This window comes from Oncorhynchus keta, chromosome 37 (genome assembly GCF_023373465.1).
Source record: "Oncorhynchus keta strain PuntledgeMale-10-30-2019 chromosome 37, Oket_V2, whole genome shotgun sequence".
In the NCBI taxonomy this organism is placed as follows: Eukaryota; Metazoa; Chordata; class Actinopteri; order Salmoniformes; family Salmonidae; genus Oncorhynchus; species Oncorhynchus keta.
Window position 1 is genome coordinate 27,822,704 of NC_068457.1, and position 18,331 is coordinate 27,841,034.

General features: G+C 40.1%; 1 protein-coding gene and 1 long non-coding RNA gene across 2 annotated transcripts in view; one reads left to right on the forward strand and one right to left on the reverse strand.

Annotated features, from left to right (window-relative positions):
• Positions 1-8,659, reverse strand: part of ace2 (angiotensin I converting enzyme 2) — a 48,482-nt gene extending 39,823 nt beyond the window's left edge. Inside the window, exons 1-5 of the mRNA XM_052500077.1 lie at positions 8,428-8,659; positions 7,898-8,056; positions 4,471-4,564; positions 3,667-3,813; positions 3,010-3,122 (exon numbers count right to left, since the gene is read on the reverse strand). Coding sequence (XP_052356037.1) covers positions 3,010-3,122; positions 3,667-3,813; positions 4,471-4,564; positions 7,898-8,056; positions 8,428-8,619 — 705 coding nt within the window. The 5' untranslated portion in view covers positions 8,620-8,659. The remainder of the gene's footprint in view (positions 1-3,009; positions 3,123-3,666; positions 3,814-4,470; positions 4,565-7,897; positions 8,057-8,427) is intronic.
• Positions 1,486-18,179, forward strand: LOC127916830 (uncharacterized). Its single transcript, XR_008096210.1, has 3 exons — positions 1,486-1,673; positions 16,882-17,640; positions 18,055-18,179. It is a non-coding gene; the product is annotated as an uncharacterized LOC127916830 (long non-coding RNA).
• The last annotated feature ends 152 nt before the right edge of the window (positions 18,180-18,331 follow it).

The window sequence follows — 18,331 nt, forward strand, 5'->3', positions numbered from 1 at the left end:
TATGTCAACATCATCAAATATAGCACATATGTCAACATCATCAAATATAGCAAATATGTCAACATCATCAAATATAGCAAATATGTCAACATCATCAAATATGTCAACATCATCAAATATAGCACATATGTCAACATCATCAAATATATCAAATATGTCAACATCATCAAATATAGCAAATATGTCAACATCATCAAATATGTCAACATCATCAAATATGTCAACATCATCAAATATAGCAAATATGTCAACATCATCAAATATGTCAACATCATCAAATATGTCAACATCATCAAATATGTCAACATCATCAAATATGTCAACATCATCAAATATGTCAACATCATCAAATATGTCAACATCATCAAATATGTCAACATCATCAAATATGTCAACATCATCAAATATGTCAACATCATCAAATATGTCAACATCATCAAATATAGCACATATGTCAACATCATCAAATATGTCAACATCATCAAATATGTCAACATCCTCAAATATGTCAACATCATCAATTATGTCAACATCATCAAATATGTCAACATCATCAAATATGTCAACATCATCAAATATAGCACATATGTCAACATCATCAAATATAGCACATATGTCAACATCATCAAATATGTCAACATCATCAATTATGTCAACATCATCAAATATGTCAACATCATCAAATATGTCACATCATCAAATATCAAATATGTCAACATCATCAAATATGTCAACATCATCAAATATAGTCAACAAATATGTCAACATCATCAAATATGTCAACATCATCAAATATGTCAACATCATCAAATATGTCAACATCATCAAATATGTGACACATCATCATCAGCAAATATGTCAACATCATCAAATATATCAACATCATCAAATATGTCAACATCATCAAATGTATGTCAAAATCAAATATGTCAACATCATCAAATATGTCAACATCATCAAATATGTCAACATCATCAAAGGGTATGTCACATCATCATGTCAACATCATCAAATCATAGCAAATATGTCAACATATTCCGACAAAGTGATCTTGATGAAGATGTAGGTCACATGAGAGAAGATGTAGGCCTGTAAGATATACATTTTTAATTTAGAAAAATGTATGTAAAATCTTGTGAGGTGAAAATGGACAAACTAAAGGGTGTGCAATATAGAAGGGTAGTCAGTGGACATTCTGAACCTTGTTTGAAGTCAATAGGTCACATGACCAAGGAGCTATTGAAATTCAAATGTAAAAAAAGTTTGTACTTTGTTTATGCTCGCGAACTAATTCAACTAAGAATACAAAATGCTGCTCACATTTCCACATGTTTATTAGCTTTGGAAAGCGAATCAATGTCCAAATCTGGTGTGCGCAATGTTTCCAACATCATGACACTTATTTGGAGTCTGTGGCTCAAATGGTTTGAAAGCTATTTAGGTTTGAAAGCACGAATATCCAACTTCAAACTGTCTTTACCTCGGTCATTTTTATTTGTTCTGCCTGAGCGAGTCTGACCACACATTTGAGACCACTATGATGACACAACAAATGCGTTTGATGGATCGCAGGAATATGTTTTTGTATGCTACAGTCCAAACTATGTCTTCTGATGGAGTGACTGACTACTGTCGGCATTCAAAGGTTATCCAACTTCAATAAACGCTTGGAGGTAAGGACGACAGTAGTGGTGTAGCTCAACGGGCGATATGGACATCACTTATTACTGATATCTAGGCTGCATAGCGCATGGATGTGAATCACACTGCAGCGCTCTCATTTAGCTATTTGTGCCTTACGGATTCTGGATGTTGTGAATGTGGGTGGCTGTTCACAAATGTATATGTGTATTTTAACCCAATAATGGTTGAATATAAGAAGTTTTAAGCTGCCTATCAATCGTGGTTTTTGTGACAGAACCAAACGGAAGCAAACAGAGTAAAACAATAGTTTCTATTGGACAAATTGAGGTAGGTCCCTCCCCGTTATGTCCAGTTTGCTTCCGTTTAAGAAACGTTTTGCAACAGAAAAGGCGTAATGAATATGCCAGTATACAGCCAGTATAAAATGCGTTCTTGCAACCGCTTCATAGTGCGGATCCCAGCCTATGGAATAAAAGTTTGAGGCAGTTCCTCCCTTCTCAACGCCCTCGTCGTGTTTTTTCTACATATTGGCCAAAAAATACAAAATAAAATTAAGATGACCACGAGAAAGCCCAATCAGTCGTCGATGACAACAAAATCATAAACAACAGAGTAGGATAATTAGTCCGAGCAGTGTGGTTAAGGTTAGGGTTAACATTAGGGTTAGGTTTAAAATCAGATTTGATGACTTTGTGGCTGTGCTAGCTAGTGGCCACTTTGCAGCGCTGCCTCCATAAGAAGATTCATGACGAAAAAACGCTAACCTGTGCTTCTTAAGTGTCTAAAAGTAACTGAAAGTATTCGGATTACGTTACTGAGTTTGGGTAACAGTATAACTTTAGACCGTCCCCTCGCCCATACCCGGGCGCGAACCAGGGACCCTCTGCACACATCAACAACAGTCACCCACGAAGCATCATTACCCATCGCTCCACAAAAGCCGCGACCCTTGCTGAGCAAGGGGAACTACATTTACATTTAAGTAATTTAGCAGACGCTCTTATCCAGAGCGACTTACTACTTCAAGGTCTCAGAGCAAGTGACGTCACCGATTGAAACGCTATTTAGCGCGCACCACCCGCTAACTGAACTAGCCGTTTCACATCCCTTACACTTGGGTAATACAAAGTTTGCGTTCCTGATTACAATTTTGGACAGGTAACTGTAACAGATTACATTTAGAAAGTAAAACCCCTAACTTGTACAATACAGTAATATATACAATAACAAAAGCATCCAATAATACAAAATAGTATCAATAATATTTTATTAAAAGTGTTTTTTTTGTTGCTACATACAATACATTTCATTTGTATGTGAGAAAAGCTCAGTGTAGTTGAAGCACCACAACAGTCGACAACGTACCTCTTTGTAAATGCGCCTCACATCGGTCATCAGTTGGCCCCTGGAGTAGTTGTATGGGCTGTCATCGATAGTTTCATAGTTGGACCTCCAATAATCTCCGTAGTCCTCATAATCTGTGGCGATAGATATAGTAGTAGTAGTTGGACAGGTTTGTAGTAGTAGTATAGTAGTTGTGCAGTAGTAGTATAGTAGCAATATAGTAGTAGTATATTGGTAATATATTATTTGTAGTATAGTAAGATAGTAGTAATATATTAGTAGTGGTATAGTAATATAGGAGTAGTGTAGTAGTAGTAGTAGTAGTAGTATAGTAGTAATACACTAGCAGTAGTAGTAGTACTATAGTAGTAGTAGTAGTAATAGTAATATAGTAAGAGTAGTAGTAATATAGGAGTAATAGTATTAGTAGTAATAGTAGTAGTAGTAGCAGTAATATAGTATTAATAGTAGTAGTAATTTTAGGAGTAGTAGTAGTGGTAGCACTATAATACTAGTAGTAGTAGTAGTAGTAGTAGTAGTAGTAGTAGTAGTAGTAGTAGTAGTAGTATAATAGATGCGCAGTAGTAGTATGGTAGTAGTAGTAGTACCCGTAGTAATAATAGCAGTATAGTAGTAGTAGCAGTATAGTAGTAGTAGTAGTAGTATTAGTGGGTCTACCATTGAGTTTGGCAGCTTCGTTCTTAAGGTCCACATAGTCTTCATACAGAGGCCTCATCTTCTTCCCTACCTCCACTCTCCAGCCCTCCCATACATGTAGACGCTCATAGTAGTCACTGTCCATGTTGGCCATTACACTCTCCAGCCCTAGACATTAGACACAGCAGTAAACCAGTTGACAAAAGGCTAGTTCGTATTGGAAATAGAAACTCCAGCACACCAGTATTCTTGTCCATTCCCTTGTATTTTTGTTATTATTTTATGTATCCTCGCATACAGGAATATCATTGAGCTGGGGTTCCTTTTTTCATACACAACATTAAACCACTATCTGACCTCAGATTTCTGAAGCCATCTCCCTCACCAAGACATCCAAAACCTGAAGTGAGGAGACACTTTTTACAATAAATACTATTCCTTCAAAACTAGGGGAGTTTTTCGGGGGCTTTTGTTGTTGAAGTATCTGACAGAGTGACTAGTAGTCTTGAGATATACCGTTTTTATTCAAGTCTAGGGTCTGCATCCCACTGGTACACAATTTAGTACACTACTTTTTACCCTATATTTTGCTCTACGTTTGACACTACTAAGGCCCTGGTCAAAAGTAGTGCCCTATATAGGGAATAGAGTGCTGTTTGGGACTCAGTCAATGACCTTGGACATCCGTAAAAGGGCAGTCGGTCGTAAAGTCAGGTTGCCACAGCCGAGCTGACAGTTGGTACTTTGTACCCATACCAAATGGCACCCTATTCATTACTTAGTGTCCTACCTTCCCCCAGGGCCATGTGGGACTCTGGCCTTTACCTGGTTCCAAAGTTTGACAGTCGAAGGGGTCTTCTCTCTTGCACACCGTGCCTGTACTGTAGATGGAGCTCATCTCATTCATCACTTTGTTCAGCTGACATGAAGTACAACAACAACAACAACAACAACATTAACAACAACAACATTAACAACAACAACATTAACAACATCAACAACAACATTAACAACAACATTAACAACATTAACAACAACAACAACAACAACATTCAACAACAACAACATTAACATTAACAACAACAACATTAACAACAACAACATTAACAACAACATTAACAACAACAACAACATTAACAACAACAACAACAACAACATTAACAACAACAACATTAACAAAACAACATTAACAACAACAACATTAACAACAACAACAACAACAACATTAACAACAACAACAACATCAACAACAACATTAACAACAACAACATCAACATCAACAACAACATCAACAACAACAACAACATTAACAACAACAACAACATTAACAAACAACAACATTAACAACAACAACATTAACAACATCAACAACAACAACATTAACAACAACAACATCAACAACAACAACAACATTAACAACAACAACATCAACATCAACATCAACAACAACATTAACAACAACATTAACAACAACAACATCAACAAAAACTACAAAAACAAGTTATGCTATGTTGCCTGTTCCCGTGAGTATTTGACTAGCCTGTAATAGAAGAGATGAGGACAGTCAGACTAATAGAAGAGATGAGGACAGTCAGACTAATAGAAGAGATGAGGACAGTCAGACTAATAGAAGAGATGAGGACAGTCAGACTAATAGAAGAGATGAGGACAGTCAGACTAATAGAAGAGATGAGGACAGTCAGACTAATAGAAGAGATGAGGACAGTCAGACTAATAGAAGAGATGAGGACAGTCAGACTAATAGAAGAGATGAGGACAGTCAGACTAATAGAAGAGATGAGGACAGTCAGACTAATAGAAGAGATGACAATCAGACTAATAGAAGAGTCAGTCACTAATAGAAGTCAGATAGAAGAGGACAGTCAGACTAATAGAAGAGATGAGGACAGTCAGACTAATAGAAGAGATGAGGACAGTCAGACTAATAGAAGAGATGAGGACAGTCAGACTAATAGAAGAGATGAGGACAGTCTAATAGAAGAGATACAGTCAGAAGAAGATGAGGACAGTCAGACTAATAGAAGAGATGAGGACAGTCAGACTAATAGAAGAGATGAGGACAGTCAGACTAATAGAAGAGATGAGGACAGTCAGACTAATAGAAGAGATGAGGACAGTCAGACTAATAGAAGAGATGAGGACAGTCAGACTAATAGAAGAGATGACTAATAGAAGAGATCAGACTAATAGAAGAGATGAGGACAGTCAGACTAATAGAAGAGATGAGGACAGTCAGACTAATAGAAGAGATGAGGACAGTCAGACTAATAGAAGAGATGAGGACAGTCAGACTAATAGAAGAGATGAGGACAGTCAGACTAATAGAAGAGATGAGGACAGTCAGACTAATAATAGACAGTCAGATGATGGACAGTCAGACTAATAGAAGAGATGAGGACAGTCAGACTAATAGAAGAGATGAGGACAGTCAGACTAATAGAAGAGATGAGGACAGTCAGACTAATAGAAGAGATGAGGACAGTCAGACTAATAGAAGAGATGAGGACAGTCAGACTAATAGAAGAGATGACAGTCAGACAGTCAGACTAATAGAAGAGATGAGGACAGTCAGACTAATAGAAGAGATGAGGACAGTCAGACTAATAGAAGAGATGAGGACAGTCAGACTAATAGAAGAGATGAGGACAGTCAGACTAATAGAAGAGATGAGGACAGTCAGACTAATAGAAGAGATGAGGACAGTCAGACTAATAGAAGAGATGAGGACAGTCAGACTAATAGAAGAGATGAGGACAGTCAGACTAATAGAAGAGATGAGGACAGTCAGACTAATAGAAGAGATGAGGACAGTCAGACTAATAGAAGAGATGAGGACAGTCAGACTAATAGAAGAGATGAGGACAGTCAGACTAATAGAAGAGATGAGGACAGTCAGACTAATAGAAGAGATGAGGACAGTCAGACTAATAGAAGAGATGAGGACAGTCAGACTAATAGAAGAGATGAGGACAGTCAGACTAATAGAAGAGATGAGGACAGTCAGACTAATAGAAGAGATGAGGACAGTCAGACTAGATAGAAGACTAATAGAAGAGATGACAGTCAGACTAATAGAAGAGATGAGGACAGTCAGACTAAGACTAATAGAAGAGATGAGGACAGTCAGACTAATAGAAGAGATGAGGACAGTCAGACTAATAGAAGACAGTCAGACTAATAGAAGAGATGAGGACAGTCAGATAGAAGAGATGACAGGACAGTCAGACTAATAGATAGAAGAGATGAGGACAGTCAGACTAATAGAAGAGATGAGGACAGTCAGACTAATAGAAGAGATGAGGACAGTCAGACTAATAGAAGAGATGAGGACAGTCAGACTAATAGAAGAGATGAGGACAGTCAGACTAATAGAAGAGATGAGGACAGTCAGACTAATAGAAGAGATGAGGACAGTCAGACTAATAGAAGAGATGAGGACAGTCAGACTAATAGAAGAGATGAGGACAGTCAGACTAATAGAAGAGATGAGGACAGTCAGACTAATAGAAGAGATGAGGACAGTCAGACTAATAGAAGAGATGACAGTCAGACTAATAGAAGAGATGAGGACAGTCAGACTAATAGAAGAGATGAGGACAGTCAGACTAATAGAAGAGATGAGGACAGTCAGACTAATAGAAGAGATGACAGTCAGACTAATAGAAGAGATGAGGACAGTCAGACTAATAGAAGAGATGAGGACAGTCAGACTAATAGATAATAGACAGTCAGACTAATAGAAGAGATGAGGACAGTCAGACTAATAGAAGAGATGAGGACAGTCAGACTAATAGAAGAGATGAGGACAGTCAGACTAATAGAAGAGATGAGGACAGTCAGACTAATAGAAGAGATGAGGACAGTCAGACTAATAGAAGAGATGAGGACAGTCAGACTAATAGAAGAGATGAGGACAGTCAGGCTAATAGAAGAGATGAGGACAGTCAGACTAATAGAAGAGATGAGGACAGTCAGACTAATAGAAGAGATGAGGACAGTCAGACTAATAGAAGAGATGATGACAGTCAGACTAATAGAAGAGATGAGGACAGTCAGACTAATAGAAGAGATGAGGACAGTCAGACTAATAGAAGAGATGAGGACAGTCAGGCTAATAGAAGAGATGAGGACAGTCAGACTAATAGAAGAGATGAGGACAGTCAGACTAATAGAAGAGATGAGGACAGTCAGACTAATAGATTAGAGGTAGCAGTGAAAGAATGTGTCTTACATGTGCCACTTTGTCTGTGGACAAGGCCCCAGAGCCCTTGTCCTGGAGGGAAATCAGCTGGAGTTTGATCAATGGATCACTGATCTGATCGATTGGAAACTTCTCAGACTCCTTGGATACTGTGCTGTAGTATTCTCCCCAGATTGCGCTCTGTACACCCTGAAACCATTAACAAAACATTGACAGAAATTACATTTGATTCATAATATTAACAATACAATACAATAGACAATATCTTGGCCAGGTCGCAATTGTAAATGAGAACTTCTTCTCAACTTGCCTACCTGGTTAAATAAAGGTGAAATAAAATAAATAAATAAATCAATCAAATAACTAGTTGTCTGTCTGGAGTTATGTGTTGAGATGTAGCCTACTAATCCAACATTGACAGCAATATACCATTATTGACGTTGTTCAGAACCAGAACCATAGATCCACCGTGTTTCTCAATTCAGTCAAGCCAGTCTTGAAGATGGCTTTGAAACTCTGCCTTTTCATTAGTGCCATTTTAAATCTACCAGAAAACTCACCAGTTTGTCTAAATTCTCCTGGGAAATATCTGTGTTGTACGCCCATGATGCCAGGGAATACTGATACATGAGATGAGTAGCGTTTCCATCAAACTGGTCCAGAAACTCCTGTGCCCTTCTCTCTAAGTCTGACTGTGCTGGCACACAGGCCACAGCAATCAGCACCACTAGAAGAAGCCTGGTCATAGACATCCTGTATGAATGTCCTCCACGGTCACACTGAGACCGCTTCAGTTTCTTATTCACTTATATCTAACTATAAGAGCTGTCTTCGCCCTTTGGTCAGAGTCATAACTCCAGCGTGTATCTTGTCCTTTATACACAGATTGGTGGATAGAAGGGTACAGTGTACGTCAGTGGGCCAGCTATCGCACGGCAGATGGGCTACTATCTCAAACATAACATTGCCTTTGTTCTACAACTATAACATTGTCTTGAAGTTACGTTTCTAAGTCTTGCTGTAACTTAAAATAGAACAGAGTAGAGTAAAATTGAATAGAGTACAGTACAGTAGAGTAGAATAGAACAGAGTAGAGTAGAATAGAGTAGAGTAGAATAGAATAGAACAGAGTTGAGTAGAGTAGTGTAGAATAGAACAGAGTAGAATAGAACAGAGTAGAGTAGAATAGAATAGAATAGAACAGAGTAGAGTAGAGTAGAATAGAACAGAGTAGAATAGAACAGAGTAGAGTAGAGTAGAATAGAACAGAGTAGAGTAGAGTAGAATAGAACAGAGTAGAGTAGAATAGAACAGAGTAGAGTAGAGTAGAACAGAGTAGAGTAGAATAGAACAGAGTAGAATATAACAGAGTAGAGTAGAATAGAACAGATTAGAGTAGAGTAGATTAGAGTATAATAGAATAGAATAGAACAGAGTAGAATAGAATAGAACAGAGTAGAGTAGAATAGAACAGAGTAGAGTAGAATAGAATAGAATAGAACAGAGTAGAGTAGAGTAGAGTAGAGTAGAGTAGAGTAGAAGGGAATAGAACAGAGTAGAGTAGAATAGAACAGAGTAGAGTAGAATAGAATAGAATAGAGTAGAATAGAACATAGAATAGAGTAGAGTAGAGTAGAGTAGAATAGAATAGAAGTAGAGAACAGAGTAGAGTAGAGTAGAATAGTAGTAGAAAGTAGAATAGAACAGAGTAGAGTAATAGAATAGAACAGAATAGAGAACAGAATAGAACAGAGTAGAGTAGAATAGAACAGATAGAACAGAGTAGAGTAGAACAGAGACAGAGTAGAGTAGAGAGTAGAATAGAACAGAGTAATAGAATAGAACAGAGAATAGAATAGAATAGAACAGAGTAGAATAGAACAGAGTAGAGTAGAATAGAACAGATCAGAGTAGAGTAGAGTAGAGTAGAATAGAATAGAATAGAACAGAGTAGAGTAGAATAGAACAGAGTAGAGTAGAATAGAATAGAATAGAGATAGAATAGAACAGAGTAGAGTAGAGTAGAATAGAACAGAGTAGAATAGAACAGAGTAGAGTAGAGTAGAATAGAATAGAACAGAGTAGAGTAGAGTAGAATAGAACAGAGTAGAGTAGAATAGAACAGAGTAGAGTAGAGTAGAATAGAACAGAGTAGAATAGAACAGAGTAGAGTAGAATAGAACAGATTAGAGTAGAGTAGATTAGAGTAGAATAGAATAGAATAGAACAGAGTAGAGTAGAGTAGAATAGAACAGAGTAGAGTAGAATAGAATAGAACAGAGTAGAGTAGAATAGAACAGAGTAGTAGAATAGAACAGAGTAGAATAGAATAGAATAGAACAGAGTAGAGTAGAGTAGAGTAGAGTAGAGTAGAGTAGAGTAGAGTAGAGTAGAAGGGAATAGAACAGAGTAGAGTAGAGTAGAATAGAACAGAGTAGAGTAGAGTAGAATAGAATAGAACAGAGTAGAGTAGAACAGAGTAGAGTAGAGTAGAGTAGAATAGAATAGAACAGAGTAGAATAGAACAGAGTAGAATAGAATAGAACAGAATAAAATAGAACAGAGTATAGTAGAGTAGAGTAGAATAGAATAGAACAGAATAAAATGGAACAGAGTAGAGTAGAACAGAGTAGAGTAGAGTAGATTAGAACAGAGTAGAGTAGAATAGAATAGAACAGAGTAGAGTAGAATAGAGTAGAGTAGAGTAGAATATATACCGCAGGGTTCCCCAACTGGTGGCCCGCGAGCCGAATTTGGCCCACAGGGATTTTATATGTCCCCCCAAGTTTTCTCAGCCAATTATTATTTATTTTATTTTACTTAAAATACTGTCAAAGCACCAGCAAAACGGCTCCAAGTGATTTTAATTTTGGAAATCTATTCCCACGTATATGTCACGCCCTGACCATAGTAAGCTTTATTCTCTGTGTTGGTTGGGGCGTGATAGTGACTAGGGTGGGTCATCTAGGTTTTTTCTATGTCTATGTTGGCCTGATATGGTTCCCAATTAGAGACAGCTGTTTATCGTTGTCTCTGATTGGGGATCATATTTAGGTAGCCATTTCCCTCATTTGTGTGTGTGGGATCTTGTCTACATTGAGTTGCCTGAGTGCACATCAGTAGCTTCACAAATCGTTTAAACTGTATTATTTTGTTTTGGTGAGTTCTCTTTATTAAAAACATGTGGAACTCTATTCACGCTGCTCCTTGGTCTCCTCATTACGACGAACGTGAGAGATGTGATCTTATACTGTACAAATGTAAGCAAGGTTTGAAATGATTATGTTGTATGCAAATATTATATCTGGGATTCAAAATGCTGTCAATTTGCAGTCTACAAATGATTTGTAATTATGTTCTGACCATCAGCTCAAGAAAAAAGCCTCCCGCGGCTGAATCTAGTGGTTATATACTACAATATCCACACAGCTACCAGTACTACTAGAGGTTATTGAGACAGCTGATGGCAGCTAGGTCGTATAACCCTGATCTCCTGGACCAGCTGCGCTAAAATACATCAATACTGTATGGCCATAAAATCATCCATTAAGACTTTGTCCCAAATTTTACCATGTTCCCTATGTGGTGCACTACTTTTGACCAGGGCCCTATGGCCCATAGTGCACTGTGTAGGGAATAGGGTGCCATTTGGGACATGCCCTAAAAGGAAATCAAACCAAACTTAAAATGTATTAGCTCTGTTCAATGTAGTAAAATGACTGCACAAATGTTTGGATTTTTAACAGTTAGTCATCTCAAATGCACCACTGCAAATGTTTAGCAAACTTTTCCAAAACATAGATACTTTATAACACTTAACAAAAATACTTCATATTTATATAACAATATATTTATTGTTCGTCAATAAGCCTTTAGTAGATTGTTTAGAAGTACTTTATTAACACAGGGAAGGAAACTCATTTTAACAGATCAATTCCCAACGGTTTGGTTTCCTGTGTCCTTAGCTTGTACTTCAGCAGGGGAACATGATTGAAAAAGAAACGGCAGGTTTTAATTGGCCTCTTGGTTGTAGCTGACACCTTATCAGACTCAGGGACTGTTACAGGCAGGATGGAAACTGCAAGACATGCACCTTTGGCCCCTAAAGGGAGATAAGTATCGATCAGATCAAGGCAAAGTTGATTATTAAACTTGTTATTACAACAATATGATAACAGATATCTGACCCCAGTACCTGCAGTCCCCAGTATTGTATTTCTGTCTCAGTAAATGAATCAGCAGGAGAACAGCTGAAAGGGATTGTGGGTGTTGTTCCATCTTGTTCAACTCATTTATTTTAGATGTATATCACTATATCATCCTATGCTTTGGGTTTCATTTTATTGCTCTACTAAAACCAAACTACTAATGGACTTTCTGTATTTTGTCAGTACACTATATATATATTTAAAATCTCTTTACCTCAGAATGGAGTTGTCGTTTATTTTGGACTGAATGTGTATTGCATGAGTATCCAGAGAGATGAAACTGCTAAAAGGTGTTGCCTAGTGACCAAAAAGTCACATGGGGTGTTTCTTTCTTCTATCTGTGTTTCCCTGACTGACCTCCAGTATTATAGAGTCACTTCCTGTGTGACCCCTAGGCCGTGGTGGAAGGATACCTGTTCAACCTGTTCAGGCTTTCAGTGCATCGCCCGCGTAAGCGTATCACTCCCTCCATGTCTGCCTCAGGATCAGGTGACAATGTCTGCGTTCCTAATGACACCCTATGTCCTATTGAGAGCACTAGGTTACTTTTGACCAGAGCACTATGAACTCTAGTCAACGTTTGTGCACTCTATAGAGAAAAAGAAGCCATTTGGGACACAGGCTGTTTACCTGAATATCAAGTGTCTGTGACTTCAGGCCAAAACACAGAGGAGTTCCCTCACGTCTCACTGTTACAGCAGAGATTAATCTTCTAGTGTCATGACTGACAGGCCGAACAATAACATCGTAAACCATCCCTTTTAATGTCCTTTCAGGAAATGGCTGTTTTTGAGTTGTTATCATTATGTAGCTGCTTGATATCATTGCAACTTAGACAACACCCAGAGAGAGAGAGAGAGAGAGAGAGAGAGAGAGAGAGAGAGAGAGGAGAGAGAGAGACCTCCGTTAGTTATGCTGCATGTGATTGATTCCAGGAAGATGAAGTTACGAGATCTGCCACAAGAGGGAGCTGCTCTATAGTCACAGAAGAATCAGCCTCTCTCTCTCTCTCTGTCTGTCTGTCTCTCTCTCTCTCTCTCTCTCTCTCTGTCTGTCTTTCTCTCTCTCTCTCTCTCTCTCTGTCTGTCTGTCTTTCTCTCTCTCTCTCTCTCTCTCTCTCTCTCTCTCTCTCTCTCTCTCTCTCTCTCTCTCTCTCTCTCTCTCTCTCTCTCTCTCTCTCTCTCTCTCTCTCTCTCTCTCTCTCTCTCTATCTCTTTATCTCTCTCTCTCTCTCTCTCTCTCTCTCTCTCTCTCTCTCTCTCTCTCTCTCTCTCTCTCTCTCTCTCATGTTCTGACATAACTATCAGGTATTCCAGGAATAGCTTTATCAGACAGAAATGTATATTTTTGCCTTTAGTACTAAAGCCTATAGATACTAATTGAATAACCCATTCAGACATGGCAAAAAAGTACTGTCAAAAAAATCTATCATAAGAAACAAGATTTGGAAGTGTCAGTCCTAAATCACATACAGTTTTTCGGGTGTAGGCACAAACTACCTTCGACTCCTATTAGTTGTTTTAATCCAGTATCGGTTACCTACAGACGAGTCCCGTGACCCCCTTGTGGGGGTCGTATTGCAAAACGAAGAACATCGTCGTGTTCGTGAGATAGAGTAGTCAGAATCGTTTTTAATAGGTCAAACCGTTCAGATGCTCCAGGCGTTTTTTGTGAGAAGATCGATTTTGGGGATGTCTCATGGTCTGACAAACACCTCTGTGTCACCTTTTACCACAGATGAGGAAGTGGTCTGACAAACACCTCTCTGTCACCTTTTACCACAGATGTCTCATGGTCTGACAAACACCTCTCTGTCACCTTTTACCACAGATGTCTCATGGTCTGACAAACACCTCTCTGTCACCTTTCACCACAGATGTCTCATGGTCTGACAAACACCTCTCTGTCACCTTTTACCACAGATGTCTCATGGTCTGACAAACACCTCTCTGTCACCTTTCACCACAGATGTCTCATGGTCTGACAAACACCTCTCTGTCACCTTTCACCACAGATGTCTCATGGTCTGACAAACACCACTCTGTCACCTTTCACCACAGATGTCTCATGGTCTGACAAACACCTCTCTGTCACCTTTTACCACAGATGTCTCATGGTCTGACAAACACCTCTCTGTCACCTTTCACCTCAGATGTCTCATGGTCTGACAAACACCTCTCTGTCACCTTTTACCACAGATGTCTCATGGTCTGACAAACACCTCTCTGTCACCTTTTACCACAGATGTCTCATGGTCTGACAAACACCACTGTGTCACCTTTCACCTCAGATGTCTCATGGTCTGACAAACACCTCTCTGTCACCTTTCACCTCAGATGTGGAAGTGGTCTGACAAACACCTCTCTGTCACCTTTTACCACAGATGAGGAAGTGGTCTGACAAACACCTCTCTGTCACCTTTCACCTCAGATGTCTCATGGTCTGACAAACACCTCTCTGTCACCTTTTACCACAGATGTCTCATGGTCTGACAAACACCTCTCTGTCACCTTTTACCACAGATGTCTCATGGTCTGACAAACACCTCTCTGTCACCTTTCACCACAGATGTGGAAGTGGTCTGACAAACACCTCTCTGTCACCTTTTACCACAGATGAGGAAGTGGTCTGACAAACACCTCTCTGTCACCTTTCACCTCAGATGTGGAAGTGGTCTGACAAACACCTCTCTGTCACCTTTTACCACAGATGTCTCATGGTCTGACAAACACCTCTCTGTCACCTTTTACCACAGATGTCTCATGGTCTGACAAACACCTCTCTGTCACCTTTTACCACAGATGTCGAATGGTCTGACAAACACCTCTCTGTCACCTTTCACCACAGATGAGGAAGTGGTCTGACAAACACCTCTCTGTCACCTTTCACCTCAGATGTGGAAGTGGTCTGACAAACACCTCTCTGTCACCTTTTACCACAGATGTCTCATGGTCTGACAAACACCTCTCTGTCACCTTTTACCACAGATGTCTCATGGTCTGACAAACACCTCTCTGTCACCTTTCACCACAGATGTCTCATGGTCTGACAAACACCTCTCTGTCACCTTTTACCACAGATGTCTCATGGTCTGACAAACACCTCTCTGTCACCTTTCACCACAGATGTCTCATGGTCTGACAAACACCTCTCTGTCACCTTTCACCACAGATGTGGAAGTGGTCTGACAAACACCTCTCTGTCACCTTTCACCTCAGATGTCTCATGGTCTGACAAACACCTCTCTGTCACCTTTCACCACAGATGTGGAAGTGGTCTGACAAACACCTCTCTGTCACCTTTCACCTCAGATGTGGAAGTGGTCTGACAAACACCTCTCTGTCACCTTTTACCACAGATGTCTCATGGTCTGACAAACACCTCTCTGTCACCTTTCACCTCAGATGTGGAAGTGGTCTGACAAACACCTCTCTGTCACCTTTCACCACAGATGAGGAAGTGGTCTGACAAACACCTCTCTGTCACCTTTCACCTCAGATGTGGAAGTGGTCTGACAAACACCTCTCTGTCACCTTTCACCACAGATGAGGAAGTGGTCTGACAAACACCTCTCTGTCACCTTTCACCACAGATGAGGAAGTGGTCTGACAAACACCTCTCTGTCACCTTTCACCACAGATGAGGAAGTGGTCTGACAAACACCTCTCTGTCACCTTTCACCACAGATGTGGAAGTGGTCTGACAAACACCTCTCTGTCACCTTTCACCACAGATGAGGAAGTGGTCTGACAAACACCTCTCTGTCACCTTTCACCACAGATGTGGAAGTGGTCTGACAAACACCTCTCTGTCACCTTTCACCACAGATGTGGAAGTGGTCTGACAAACACCTCTCTGTCACCTTTCACCACAGATGAGGAAGTGGTCTGACAAACACCTCTCTGTCACCTTTCACCTCAGATGAGGAAGTGGTCTGACAAACACCTCTCTGTCACCTTTCACCACAGATGAGGAAGTGGTGGATGAGGTGGTTTGAGAGGCAGTCCATGCAAAAACACTTATCTCTATATCTTTAACTGACTGATTTTGACGGGGATTTGTTTGTTATCTAACGTATATATTGACGCATCGGTGCATCAATCGACTCTAGGGGTTTAATAAACATATATATTTTTAAACCAGCTGAAAATCCTGCCATCCAGGACCTATACACAGTACACAAGGCAGTGTCAGATGAAAGCCTCAAACATTGTCAAAGACTCCAGTCACCTAAGTTATAGACTGTTCTCTGCTACCGCACGGCAAGCGGTACCGGAGCACCAAGGTCAGGTCCTAAAGGCTTCTTAACAGCTTCTACCCCCATAAGACAGCTGAACAGCTAATCAAATGGCCACCCAGACTATTTACATTGAGCTACTCGCTGTTTATTATCTATGTATAGTCGCTTCACCCCTACTTACATGTACAAATTACCTCGACTAACCTGTATCCCCGCACATTGACTCAGTACCGGTACCCCCTGTATATAGCCTCGTTATTGTTATTTAATTTTATTGTGTTACTTTTTATTAGATTTTTTACTTTAGTTTATTTAGTAAATATTTTCTTAACTCTATTTATTGAACTGCATTGTTGGTTAAGGGCTTGTAAGTAAGCATTTCACGATAAGGTCTACCTACACCTGTTGTATTCGGTGCATGTGACAAATTTGATTTGATTTGAAATCCAGGGTTTCTATTTCCATTTTTTTTGTTATATTTCAGTCTTCTGTGATGTATATGAAGTGTAATTGTCACGCCCTGATCTGTTTCACCTGTCCTTGTGATTGTCTCCACCCCCCTCCAGGTGTCGCCCATCTTCCCCGTTATCCCCTGGGTATTTATACCTGTGTTTTCTGTCTGTCTGTTGTCTTGTTTGTTAAAGCCTACCAGTGTTTTTGTCTCAGCTCCTGTTGCCCCTAGTCTCTCTTTGTTAAAGCCTACCAGTGTTTTGTCTCAGCTCCTGTTGCCCCTAGTCTCTCTTTGTTAAAGCCTACCAGTGTTTTGTCTCAGCTCCTGTTGCCCCTAGTCTCTCTTTGTTAAAGCCTACCAGTGTTTTGTCTCAGTTCCTGTTGCCCCTAGTCTCTCTTTGTTAAAGCCTACCAGTGTTTTTGTCTCAGCTCCTGTTGCCCCTAGTCTCTCTTTGTTAAAGCCTACCAGTGTTTTTGTCTCAGCTCCTGTTGCCCCTAGTCTCTCTTTGTTAAAGCCTACCAGTGTTTTTGTCTCAGCTCCTGTTGCCCCTAGTCTCTCTTTGTTAAAGCCTACCAGTGTTTTGTCTCAGCTCCTGTTGCCCCTAGTCTCTCTTTGTTAAAGCCTACCAGTGTTTTGTCTCAGCTCCTGTTGCCCCTAGTCTCTCTTTGTTAAAGCCTACCAGTGTTTTTGTCTCAGCTCCTGTTGCCCCTAGTCTCTCTTTGTTAAAGCCTACCAGTGTTTTTGTCTCAGCTCCTGTTGCCCCTAGTCTCTCTTTGTTAAAGCCTACCAGTGTTTTTGTCTCAGCTCCTGTTGCCCCTAGTCTCTCTTTGTTAAAGCCTACCAGTGTTTTTGTCTCAGCTCCTGTTGCCCCTTTGTTAAAGCCTACCTGTCTTTGAGCTACCAGTGTTTTTGTAGCTCCTGATACTAGTCTCTCTTTGTTAAAGCCTACCAGTGTTTTGAGTTCCTGTGAGCCTAGTCTCTCTTTGTCTCAGTCTCCTGACCTGTCTCAGCTCCTGTTGCCCCTAGTCTCTCTTTGTTAAAGCCCCAGTGTTTTTAGTCTCAGCTCCTCTGCCCCTGAGTCTCTCTTTGTTAAAGCCTACCAGTGTTTTGTCTCAGCTCCTGTTGCCCCTAGTCTCTCTTTGTTAAAGCCTACCAGTGTTTTTGTCTCAGCTCCTGCCCCTAGTCTCTCTTTGTTAAAGCCTACCAGTGTTTTGTCTCAGCTCCTGTTGCCCCTGTCTCTCTTTGTTAAAGCCTACCAGTGTTTTGTCTCAGCTCCTGTTGCCCCTAGTCTCTCTTTGTTAAAGCCTACCAGTGTTTTGTCTCAGCTCCTGTTGCCCCTAGTCTCTCTTTGTTAAAGCCTACCAGTGTTTTTGTCTCAGCTCCTGTTGCCCCTAGTCTCTCTTTGTTAAAGCCTACCAGTGTTTTTGTCTCAGCTCCTGTTGCCCCTAGTCTCTCTTTTTCTGTCCTGTCCTGACCCTATTCTCGCCCACCTGAACACTGCCTGACCTGACCCTGAGCCTGCCTGAACACTGCCTGACCTGACCCTGAGCCTGCCTGAACACTGC